Raw genomic sequence first — 12,986 nt, forward strand, 5'->3', positions numbered from 1 at the left:
ATAATTAACCTGCTCTTACCATTAAGCCGGTTGATGGTCCAGTTTCTTTTAATAGTCACTGGAGATAAGGGAAGATCAAACGCGAACGGCCCGGCGTTTGGGTCTATGTCATAATCAAGTGCTGTGATGTTAATTGAGTTGGGTTCTGGAGTTTCACAGGTCTCCGCCTCTTGAGGTAACACCTGAGGGGCGTTGTCATTGATATCAAGTAAATAGATTTGCAGTGTTCCTGTCCCACTCATAGGCGGGATTCCTAAAAGGAGACAAAAGTCATAGTTGAGGGCAACAGTTTCTTAGCTGATCCTCAAATGTGGTGATTTTTTTTTTTGGAAGCCTCTTGTCGCTATCACTGTATCTCATGGGAAAATCTCACTGTCACAGTAGCTGAGTGGATGGTTTTCAGAGCAAGCTCACAGCTTCCTTCTCTCCTGGGATGGCTTTGAGCTGTTGGCCCCACCCTGTGGGAGCTCGCATGGATCTCATGCCTCTCCAGGGTCATGAATAGCCCTCCTCCTCTAGCAACTGTGGAGAATATCACAGAAGCACAGGAGCTCATGAGAATATGAAACATGCCTCTGGATGGAGTAACAGGGCATACGAATGTATGGAGGAGAGTTCTGAAAGTTCAAATCCAGCAGTAACCATTGCAACTATTTACAAGCAAGAAATAGAAGGCCATAGGTGTCTTGGGCACACCTACCCTGGGGGTAAAAACATGTTTCACTCATCAGCCAACTATACTTATAAGAAAGGATGGGAAGGTTCTTTGTACACTAATTCACTCAATTCCTCTGAAGAAGGTTTAAATAGATGAGGGGCCCAGTCTCTGCAAGCTGTTCATGGCTGTGGGCTTTTTTGCATATTGTAGAATATACAAAACTGTCCTACATAAGTGTTCTGACTGACCTTAAACCTGCTCTCATCAGTCCTGAAAATCTTATCTCTCCCAGCTCATGTGACCCTTTAGTTTGTCTGTATTATAATATCCACACACACCTAAAAAGTTTTATGTATGTGCATTTATATGCATATCATTTACTTATATGGATTTTATAAGCAGTTATATGTGCTGAATCCCAGATAATTAAGTGACATAGCTGGAGGTGATGAAATTAGGCACGTGTACATGTCCACAGTCCTAAGAAGGAGGTGGGAAAAAATATGGGGACGGCAATGGACCAGAGGGCAGGAGCACTGGCGGGAAGAGTTCTCATTCTCCTCTCGCAGAGATCCACTCTTCCTGTTTCCCTCCAAATCAACACTGTGATGGTGGAGGAACCTCTACATCTACTATCACTTTAAGACTACTTGCCTCGCTCAGCATCACTTTACAAAGCAAGCATCAGTGAAGCTATTTGTCAACAAGAAAACTAGGGCACAGAGACCAAGAGCTCGCCCGTCCTAGGAAGCTCCCCCTTCAACCCTGAAATTAGTCAAGTCCACCCATGGAGGTTTCTGCTCCAAAGGCCTCACTCCTTGCATCTCAAATACTCCTTCAATTAGAAGCAATCCATCTTGGTACTCGAAAAGCCGGGTGGTACCTCAAAGTCAACACGGAGCCATGTCACTTTATGACTCTTTGAGTCTCTACACAATGGAACTTTTAAGTTCCAGCAGAGGGAAGAAAGGGGAGTTTGCATAAAGCCAGGGACTCTCCAGCAGGCAAGGCGAGACACTTTACTACCCCTGCAGCAGTGGCTGATCCTGCAGATGCCCAACGCTAAGAGGCTGAGTAGAGGTCTTAAACTAGAAAGGACACAAAATACTGCACTCGTCTGGGGCCAAACACATTTTTTTTTTCATAGTTGCTCATGCAAGTGGATCTCATCACCACAATTGCATATCTTGATCACCAATTTGAAGCTTGTATTTTTTTTCAACAAGCAAATACATTCATAGTCTAACACTAAAAACACTTAAAAATGTGGTTCTGATTTCATTTTGAAACTATTCACAATGATAGAAATATTCCTGTGAATATTAGCTTGTGCCAAGTACTGCTTTAAAAAGCTCTATTTGGACAATGCTATCTAACTCAAGGCAGTGGAAATTAGCTATTAATACCATTATATATTTGTTTCACAAAAATAACATAAAGAAAATAGAGTTGAAACTATATTATGAACCCCACAGAAAGAACAGGACTGCCTGGTGGTGGCACATGCCTTCAATCCTGGCATTTGGGAGGCACAGGCAGGTAGATAGGTCTCTTGAGTTTGAGGCCAGCCTGTTCCACAGAAGAGCCGGAGGCTGGACATGTGTGAGAAGTAGCAAAGCTCTCATTTGCATTTATGTATGTTCTCCTTATTTTAGATATTTAAGAAAACACACGTATTTTAACCAACTCACATTGGAAAAGAAAAAGTATCAAAATATATGTTTCAAAAGCAACTGTTTGACAAAGCTCTTATATTCACTTTCTGTATATGTACAAAAATAAGTTTTCTAGCACATTACAGAAATTCGTCAGAGAAAAAGCACAGAGAACGAAACATAAAAAAAAAAAATCACATTCTGGGAACACAGAAGATAGACTATACCTATAGCTCACACAGCATTTGTATCTTTACGTCAGGGCAGGAGAGCAAGGACACCCATGATCTCAATGGCAGCCCACTATAGAAGTCATTTGTACACACAGAACACTTCTTGGAGATGGCAGAGAAATGCTTTATAGAAAGCCAGTGGGAAATGGGAAGAAAAATTTGGGACTTAAAGACAAAACAAAACTTTAGAGCCTTAAAAGAGTAAAGGTCTGCTTTCTGTATAATTTAGCACTGCAGAAAGTCTTAATTCCTACATGAGTACAAAAGGCACTGCTCTCTTTAACACACAGGACAATCCAGCAAATCTATTTGATTACATACCATTGTCAGAAGCAAGGAAGGTAGCATTATAGATGTTGTTTTTTACATTTGGCGATTCTCTGTCCAAAACGGCAATAGTAGTGATCTGCCCATTCACGGGGTCTATTTTCAGCCAGTTGGCAGGATCAGACAATTTTGTGTATCTGCAAAATGAAAGGCCAGAGACTCAAATATTTTTTGATAAGAAAGTTAACAAATGTAAATTTTACAGGTTTAATTACAAAGCTGCAAAGCCCTCATTGAGTTGCATGGCTGTAGGTGATGGGCGGATACAGAATTTTAAGGTAGAAAGGTATGTCTGTGGCAGTGATCCCGGGAGGTATGCAAAGGCCATGGAGCATCAAAGGCACAGGAAGGGCTGCAAAGCTTTCGGGGTCAGACACAATATACAGTCTCACTGTGGTGAGCTGAGGGAGAGTTATCCCATCTCAGTTCAGACTCCCGCCTACTTCAATTCATAACAAAGGTACTGACAATAGGGCTCATATACAGTCTCTATGTCGGAGCCCTGTCATACAGAACCTGGCAGAATCAGAAGCTAAAGTGCACAGCACAACCCACTCCTTTGCTCCATCACCTTACAGGAGAGACAAAGCCTCACTAGAGAGATCCCGTAAAATCCCATTCCTACCAGGGTCCCCCAAATGGGACCAACCTCACACTTGTGTCCTTCAAAGAGCCCCACAGGCTTTCATCTGTAATAACAGATTCACTTCTTTTCATTCCTTTTAAAAATGTGAGCTGAAGTTTTAAAACTCAGATAAATAACACATAGATTGGACAGGCCATGGTATATTTTGAGAGGTGAAGTCTACAGGACTTTAATGCACCTGTCAATTAGCCATTTAACTATCCTGGTTTCCATGTATGGAGAACTGGGGACTCTGTAGTCATCTGTTAGCAGCATCCTGAAAGCACTTAAACCAAATTATGAATTAAATTTTAAATTTATCTTCAGCGACTACAGAGAACAGTTGGATGCAGTGGGCCCTGCAAGCCACTCAGTCCCACCTCAGGATAAATTAGGTTTTTCTGAGGCTGGAAGTCCATACATACACATCTTATAGGTTTGTTGCAAAGATATGGGGTGAGCATCATTCGCCGACCCATTTTGGCCCGGCATATGTTTTCATTTTGCTGGGCGTGTGGAGAAGAGAGAGTTTGTAATTTCCTCAAGCTTCCCTGCTAATTTACTGTGTTGCTTTTTTATGTGTTTGATACAAAAGTACAGGCTAAGTAATTAATATTTTTAGTGAAAAAGACAGTTTTTTCTTCTAACAACATATGAACAAATGCAGTCTTATATTTTTTAACCTAATAAAGTCATGGATGTTCTAAGAAGGAAATACACCAGAGAATTTAAAATGATTTCAGAATACACAAGTATGTCTCCATTTGGTCTTTCTATGGGTGCTGAAGACTGAAGAAGCCTATTTTTGTACAACAATATTTTTTAATCTGAGAAAATATTAAATATTTTCGGTAAGACATGGGAATGTTAGAGCTCAAAGATGAATTTCCTTGAGGAATGCAGCTCAAGGTAGGTTACTCATGCTCCAGTGGATGACCCTACAGCCATGCACAGTCAGACAGAGCAAACTGGACCCAGTGGCTATGAGACAGAGCACATGAAGGTGGGAAGGTGGGAAGGAAATTCAGTACGGGGAAACTGGTAGGAGTGAGGGGGAGGGACCAGGGGGGAATCTGAATCTATGCACGAAATTCCTAGAGTAAATTAACATTATATTCAAAAGTAAGAAGCACTGAGATAATTTTATCTTCTAATAATTACACTTGGCTGTAATGGATGTTTCTTATAGGGTACACTTAATAATTTCCACACAGGGCATAGAACAGAATCTAATTAGGACACCTCAATAGTGCTTCATACCTGATATTCTGTTGCATATATCGATCGGGGTCCTGAGCAGTGAGCGTGGTCAGCATGGTACCTGCGTGGAGGCCTTCCTCTTGGCGAATGATTTTAGGATTTGGGGCAAAATAAGGATTTTCATTGACATCAATAACTGTCACAGACACAGTGGCTGTCGACTGAGGTGGGTGCTGAATGCCTTTAGCTAATGGCACTTGGTTTTCTGCAGCAACAGTAAGGACAAACATCCTATTCGTTTCAAAGTCAATTGGCTGAAAAAGAAGAATGGAAACCATTTGTTTTTTTTGGGAGAAGTAAGAATATTTCGTTCTGCTGTTCATCTGTCTCTGAGTCTCGTTTCCAAAACATTAACTTTTACCCTTCAGTTGGCAAAAATTTCTCCCGTAATTTCTGGAAAGCATGCAGGATGGTCTCATTGAAACTCACCCTGACAGGGAGATTTATGTTCCTCCAAAACTGCATGTGATTGTTGCATGGAGCCATTTATTTAGATGTCTGTAGAAACTAGATTTTTTTTTTAAATCAACACTGAAAACCAAAACTAGTAAATAATCCGAGGTCAGTGAGAACACAAGGATTTATAATCTCAAACATTGGGGAAAGACTGCCTTTCATCATGTAAGAAAACTCTCACTAGTCAGCAATGAATTGGAAAAATACTATCTAGTTAAAAATAATATATAATTGAAAAATGCTATACAATTTTTTTTAATGAGGTTAAACCCTAGTCCAGTTTAAGCGTCTCTCTGGGCTGGTGAGATGGCTCTGCCGACACGCATGCTTGCCACAAAGCCGGGCTGGCCTGAATTCCATACCCCGGAACCATGATAGAAACAGCTGATTCTCACAAGTGGTCCTCCGACATCCCACACATGTGTCTCGGCATTCACATCTCTCCACCTCCAAAACAACCAACCAACCATTCAATGTAAATAAAAAGTATCTTTCATAAATTAAAATCCACATTGTGGAATGAAATGTGTTTACACATACTCCTCTTGGAACAAATGTTTTATAGGTAGATTTTTTTTTCTCCTTGCTTAGCAAACTAAAAATCTGGCTGTCTTCCACAATAACTGTGAATATTTTGCAGGATTTTAAACTCCCACATGAGAACACTCCAAATGATTAATGCAATGCACATATTAACTGCTAGAGTCTCACTGAATCCTCTGTCACTAGAACTCTGTAGGAATTTCACTCTGGGTTTCTCTTAGTCAGTGAGTAATAGATTGCCAGTGTGGTAGTAACAGGGAAGGTCAGAGGGTGTTGTCCCTTGCTGCTGTTGATAACCTAAGAATGACCAAGAGCTGAAGCTCATGAGAAAGCTATGTAATTAGCACAAAACCCAGCAGCATCCTACCCCAGATATCTCCAAATCATCAAATCCTGTGCAGTTTTCTCTTACTCTAGAGCTCTGAATTCTGCATGCCCACTGCAAATGCTTTAAACAAGACAGGAAAGAAGCTGGTAAGGCTGTAATATGTTCAATGACTGAAATGCCCCTTATGTACATTTACTTATGTTAGTGATGCCCGTGCAGTCTGAGACCTACATCGTGTGTAACAACCTCATTTGTCCTTCACAAACGCACAAACACTTGGAGGCTGTACTCAAGGCTTCTTCCATCAAGGCTGTGCAAGTGGGGATGGCCACACAGCTTTGCAGGACAGAGCTGAGATGCAAACACAGAAAATGTAGTTCTGGGCTGGCACCATGGTTTCTTATTTGTCATGTGTCCAGGAGATTTCCAGCCCTCGTGTAGACACAGATCATAACTCCTGGAAAGTAGAAGTTTCTGTGATGATTTCTCTCCAGGGCTGACAGGTGGGTTCATGTGATCAAGTGTTTTAGGTGGAATGGATGGTAACCTGAATGGCTTTTTACAACGATGTGTTTGTTACTATTGAAGAGCTTTCTCTTTGGGCATGCCACCATATAGTTCTGTTTCTTTCTTTTTGCAATCAAATAATAGAAAGCTACTCTTGTATTTTTGTTTGTTTCTGCTTTTTGAGTTGAGGTTTCTCTTTGTAGCCCTGGCTGTCCTGCAACTCTGTAGACCAGGCTGGCCTGGAACTTCCAGAGATCCACCTGTTTCTGCCTCCTGAGTTCTGGGATTAAAGATGTATGCCACCATGCCTGGCTAGACTAGAAAACTAGTTTCTTAAAGTCACAAAAATAGCATTTAAAAATAGTCATGTAAATGCAAAATATTTATAAAATGTAGGCTCCCCAATCTACTTGTTCCATTTTACTTTTGTGATTTGTCTTCTGTCTTTTCATTCATTTACTCTCTGCCCAAACTCCCTGAGAATAAGCACTGTATTCCTCCTCTCCCCTTTTCTTCCTCCCACTACCCTGATGGGGACTGAAGTGAGAACCTGGTGTATGCTAGACAAGCACTCCAGTTATCAACGGATGGCCAACTCTTTGGGCTGTGAAAGGCCACTAATGGATCAGCTATATTCACTTAACTTGCCTGAAGATACCATGTCTTCAGAATGGTAAATCTGTACAAATTGGTTTTAATTGTGGTGAGAATGGGAGAGAATTTATGTTGTCCTCAGTGTCAACATAAATTAAACATTAACACATAATGCACTAAGTAGTCAGGGATTCCAGACTTGGTGGCATTTAAAAGAAAAAAAAGGTCCCAAGATTTCACAGCAAAGCAATGGGAGAGGGCACAGGCTGGTGCCTGCTAGGTAGCTGTCTGCGGTCTGTGATCCAAAGGACACTTACTTTTACCACTGTGACTAGCCCATCATTGCTGTTGGGGTCTGTCAGGATGGCAAACCTTCCTGTAGGGTCTCCACCACTGATTCTGTATGCCGCATTCCAGGCCGGCGTGTGGGGCTGATCTTTGTCCGTGACAGTTAGGTTGGCTACAATGACGTCCACCCTGTTCTCAGGGACTTCTCCGTAGAACTGCGAGAAAGACAAGCCTCAGTCTGAGATGTGGCTCTCTGAAGGCCACGCTGCTGATGACACTGCCTGATTTTACTGCCCCATTAAAGGTTTAAGATCTGCACTAAACAAGGAGATAGGTAATGCTGGTGATCACCCAGTTTATGCCTGACTAAAAGGAAAAGATGCCACCCAGTATTTTTTTTTCCTTTTATGCTGCAGTTTCATTAGTATTAAAATTAGCATCCATTTGTGAATATCAGTGTGATTAATGTGAGGTCCAGAGAAAAGACTTATACATAGGAAATAACTTGACTCGGGATCTAGGTAATTACTTGCTGGAAAAGTAGAACAAATCAGGCATGGATTTCAGGCATCTGAAATATTGGAAGAATTCTGTTACCACTACACCAAGGTATTTGTTACACACAGAGTATTTTAACTTCTGTAACAATAACTGGGGGTGATGAGGATCTACAGTTTTCAGATGCCCATTCTATATAAACTTCTGAGTCAATGGCCATTCTTCTATCAGGGCAAGCAAGTTCCATTTCTGTTTAATGTATTTATTATTCATAACAAAACCTCTTCCAAGTAGACCACACTGCTGAAGCTCTTTGAGTGACAGGTTGTACTCACAGTCATGGCAGTAAACTCTGGAGGATTGTCATTGACATCTGTCACCGTGATGACGGCTGTGGCTGTGTTTGAAAGGCCATAAGTGGGATTGCCTTCCATGTCTGTGGCTTGAATTATTAACGTATACTGTTGCACTTTCTAAAAAGACAAAAAGATAACAAGTTAAATGATGCTAATTCCTCAAGAAGACATAACAGTTGTTCTGCAAAGGGCTCTTTATTACCCACAGAGAGCACAGCATCCTTCATTCTGATCAACATGACTTGCAATTTCCCACGTGGAGTTTACTTTAACTCAGCAAGCACAGGTCTGGTCCTTGTCTGGGGAGATTTAACTGTGTGTATTCACTTTGACTCTTGAGAAGGAATGCATTGAACACTGCAGATGTGTGAAATTCATGCCTGAGTTGAAGCCTCCATCTGGTTTCAACCTTTCTCTTTTGCTACAAGGTTGCCAATAAGTTTTCAAGTCTTTTGGCATCTCATATATTAATTTCCAGACAGGTTAGGAGAGTAAAGGTAATGAGGAAGCCAAGAAAGGAGGAAATATATGCGATTCACAAATTGACAAAGTATGTTTGCCTTCCCTTAATATTTTATATATGTATGCATATATTATGTCTTTACATATATTCTGTCTTTTATAATTAGCTGATAACAATATTTCTCCCATTCCTCATTAGAACCAACTGTTCAAAAATTACATAAGAGCTATTTACAGTTTTTAAAAACATCACATTTTCAGGCTGGAGAAGGTTGCTTAGTGGTTAAGAATACTTGTTGCCCTTGCAGAGAACTGGGGTTAGAGCCCACAGGCTGGTCCACAAGTGTCTCTAAGTCCAGGTGTTTGGATATCCTCTTTTGCCTTTTGTGGGTTCCAGGCATGTATGCAGAGAACATAATATCATATAGACAAAAAAATCCATACACATAAAGTAAAGAAATAAAACATTTTAAATACAAGTTCAACTGAAAGTTATATATTTAAATTATTAGTCCTAGACCACAACAGGTGTTAATTGAATAGGTACATAACGAATGGATCAGCACTGAGATATAATACAGTCTCTGTTGTTTGAGCACCACCTTATCACAGAGAGAGACAGAAAATATTTACACGAAGGTGATTTTTATCAAGCAAGCACACATTACTTGAAAAATATAGATTGGCAATTTTAACAAGGATGCAAATGAAGCTATAATGAATGTTTAATGAAAGTTGAGATTATCTTAAAAATCTATACTGTCGGCCTACAGCATTTTATTTGCAGAAAACCTAACCAAAAGCACTACCTAACGACATTTGAAATCTCCATGAGAATTGGCATAGAATAAAAAGGATCATATTCTTAAATGCTAAACCATTCTCAACAACAAAACTCTCTTCTTCACACTAAGCAAAACAAGTGTCCCTGCAAAGTGCAGCTCTGGTTCTAAATATAGCCGACATTATAAATGGCCACTCTTACGGGAGACCTGCAGCTTGGAGGAAAGGGGTGCAAATTGTGGCGTTTGATGTTGTCATTAGAGGGAAGGGCAAGGACCAGAAAGAAATGGTATGGAAAGCCAACCTCACACACAAGAGTTTAAACTGCCGGTGGATTGAATGCCAATCTCTGGCAGATATTTATGTTAGATTCCTCATTTCTTCTTAAAAGAAAATATATCATACATTTTAATTGGAAAAAACCTGCAGATATGTAGTACAGGATGAACCATTTTAAGATTTTTATAACCTGCAACATTTCACTACAGCCCAGAGTGGACTCAATGGCTTTCCTTCTCAAGCCTATTGGTTTGGAGAAACTCTGGGGTTGGGGTCTGACCCCGTTAACTACAGGCAACACATAGCTCTGCTAGGGAGAGAGAATTAGTCACTCCCAGGGATAAGCCCTTTAATTGGTTATCCAGTTCAAAGTGGTCAACCCTGAAACCATATACACACAAGTAACAGCATGGTGTGTGTGTGAGTGTGTGTGTGTATGTGTGTGTGTGTGTTTGTGTGTGTGTGTGTGTGTTTGTGTGTGTGTGTTTGTGTGTGTGTGTTTGTGTGTGTGTGTATGTGTGTGTGTGTGTTTGTGTGTGTGTGTGTGTTTGTGTGTGTGTGTGTGTGTGTGTGTGTGTGTGTGTGTGTGTGTGAGGCCATCTATTTGAGTAGTGAGGTAGGAAGCAAGGGCTTACAGGGAGGAAAGGGAAGGGGAAATGATATACATTTTAATTAAAAGATAAATCTTATAGTTGCTCATTCACTTTCATCCTTTCATGGTTACTGGGAGACCTCAGGGGGACATTTGATCAGCTTCCCAACTGAAAACTACAGAAATAAAAATGTACTGTGATGGGGTCTGACAGACAGTTCAGCAGGCAAGCAGTACTGGCTGCTCTTCAGGAGGACCTGGGTTCAAATCCCCACACCCACATGGTGGCTCAAAACTGAAACTCTAGTCCCCAGGTATATGACTCCCTCTTCTGGTCTCTGAAGATACCAGGAATGTATGTGGTGTGCAGACATGCATGCAGGAAAACACTCATGCACAGAAAATTAAGTGACATTTAAAAAATGTATGACTTATGAAATGCCATTTGTGTAGCTACTACAGTTCTATTAACAATGAAAATCCAAGTTTTTTTCCAATTTTTTATTAGATATTTTCTTCATTTACATTTCAAATGCTAACCCGAAAGTCCCTTATACCCTCCCCCTGCCCTGCTCCCCTACCCTCCCAATCCCACTTCTTGGCCCTGGTGTTCCCCCTGTACTGGGGCATATAAAGTTTGCAAGACCAAGAGGCCTCTCTTCCCATTGATGGCCGACTAGGCCATCTTCTGCTACATATGCAGCTAGAGGCTCAAGCTCTAGGGATACTGGTTAGTTCATATTGTTGTTCCACCTATAGGGTTGCAGACCCCTTCAGCTCAGGGATGGATCCCCGGGGTGGGGTAGTCTCTGGATGGTCCATCCTTTCGCCAAGTTTTATTTTTAATAATGCTATAAAACATATGGACATGCTGTGTTTTCTAATGTCTAGTCTATAAAAAATACTTAAAGTTATATAAGCACAGTAGATACAATTTTGGATTGAGTTGAGATGTTGGGTTCCATTGATAATCGTTGAAATTTCCTATTACTTCAAGCAGGTATTAAAAATCTTTAAGCTTCACAAGAACATTTTGTTGGTTGTAGTGGTATATCCCTGCCATCCCCGGCCTTGGAAGCTTGAGACAGGAGGACTGTTATTAGTTCCAGACCAATCTGAGCTATAAAATGAGGCCAATCTGGGCTGGAGAGTGAGACCCTGTCTCAACTACAAAAAGTCAAAACTTGGGACACTGTTATTTCTTAAATATAATGTTTGTGAAAATCAAAGTAACCACCCACTTGATAAATAACTTAGTCGCCACGTCCAAACAGTACGCTGGAAAATGCTCTTGCTTTTGGTAGGGCAGATGTGCTAGCTTATGATTTCAGCATCTGAACCATCCAGAAGGCCTTGCTTATTTAAGCATGCTTGCCTGGTACTGATGTGTGACAGTTCCAAACTCTGGAAGCAGGATCCCATGTAGCTCCAAGGTCTTCTGTCCCTCACTTCCTGCTCCAGATGATATAAACCCTTTTTAACTTTGCTTATTTCTAACACCACCTCTCACTGACTAGCATTTTAGCAAGTCTACCTATGATAATTTCTTTTCCCCACACTTTCTGTATTTATATTTAGTGTTATCATGGCTTGATCCACCTCCATGTCAATCCCTCTGTCTACACCAGAAATTCTCCACCAGTGTGTTTGTGCCCAGTGAAAGTACCGCTTTCAGTGTAATGACTTAGGAATATCACTGGCATATAACGGGCTCTGGCTAGGGATTCTGTGGAACATGCACAGGACAGACCCTGCATCAAGAACCAGTTCAAACTGTCTGTAGTGTCTGGTTGAGAAAGCTTGGCCTTGAACAATTGCCTTTCTTCTGTTCTGGACCAAACAGGTGAAAGTCAAGTGTTCAAGGACTTCTGAAATTCCTTGAGGTAAAACTGTTTTGGGTCTTCGGGAACATGCCCTACAACACATTTCTCTCACCATGTCTAACTTTTATGTCTATTTATACTTCAATTTGTGTTTGCACCCTGACCCTCAACACATATACACACACCAGAAAAGCACATATAACTACTTTTCCAAGGAATTGAAAGTGGCTGCATGAGTGATGATGTCATCATTCCAAATTGGGAAGTAAGAAGTTATGGAGGATTTAAATGAAGGGATGAAGGAGACATTGAGGTCGATGCCGTAAAGGGTCCAAGATGCCAAAGTAAAGACCTCTGCCTTCATTTCAGAAGGTGTGATGAGCCATTTACCATTGAGGAGACTCGGCATGTTTGCTGATTATGAAGGGGGCTGCAGAGAAGTGAGAACTGAACTCCGTAAAAGTAGGAGATCACATGTCAGGACCAACAAGGAAGCCAGGGCACAAGTATAAGAAGTATTTGGCCTAGGAAGCAGCAAACACTGGACTTTTCCTGCTTTTTCCCAGAAAAAAAATAAACACTGTAGAACAAAAATAATGGACAATACTAAATCAGAAACAGGGACTGTCAATTATGCCAGTGAAAAAATGGCTGCAAGGATTTATTGAGCAACATGTTCACTGAATGCTGAATGCACCGTGCTACAGTATCCTGCCAAC

At 41.0% G+C, this 12,986-nt stretch overlaps 1 protein-coding gene across 2 annotated transcripts in view; it reads right to left on the reverse strand.

Annotated features, from left to right (window-relative positions):
- The window catches only part of Cdh2 (cadherin 2), a 220,370-nt gene that overhangs the window by 35,824 nt on the left and 171,560 nt on the right, over nt 1-12,986 (reverse strand). For both annotated transcript variants that reach the window (NM_007664.5, XM_006525553.2), the window contains 5 exons: nt 8,308-8,445; nt 7,504-7,689; nt 4,759-5,012; nt 2,868-3,010; nt 20-253 (listed from right to left, as the gene is read on the reverse strand). In NM_007664.5, the coding sequence (NP_031690.3) occupies nt 20-253; nt 2,868-3,010; nt 4,759-5,012; nt 7,504-7,689; nt 8,308-8,445 (955 nt within the window). The remainder of the gene's footprint in view (nt 1-19; nt 254-2,867; nt 3,011-4,758; nt 5,013-7,503; nt 7,690-8,307; nt 8,446-12,986) is intronic.

This window comes from Mus musculus, chromosome 18, assembly GCF_000001635.26.
Source record: "Mus musculus strain C57BL/6J chromosome 18, GRCm38.p6 C57BL/6J".
In the NCBI taxonomy this organism is placed as follows: domain Eukaryota; kingdom Metazoa; phylum Chordata; class Mammalia; order Rodentia; family Muridae; genus Mus; species Mus musculus.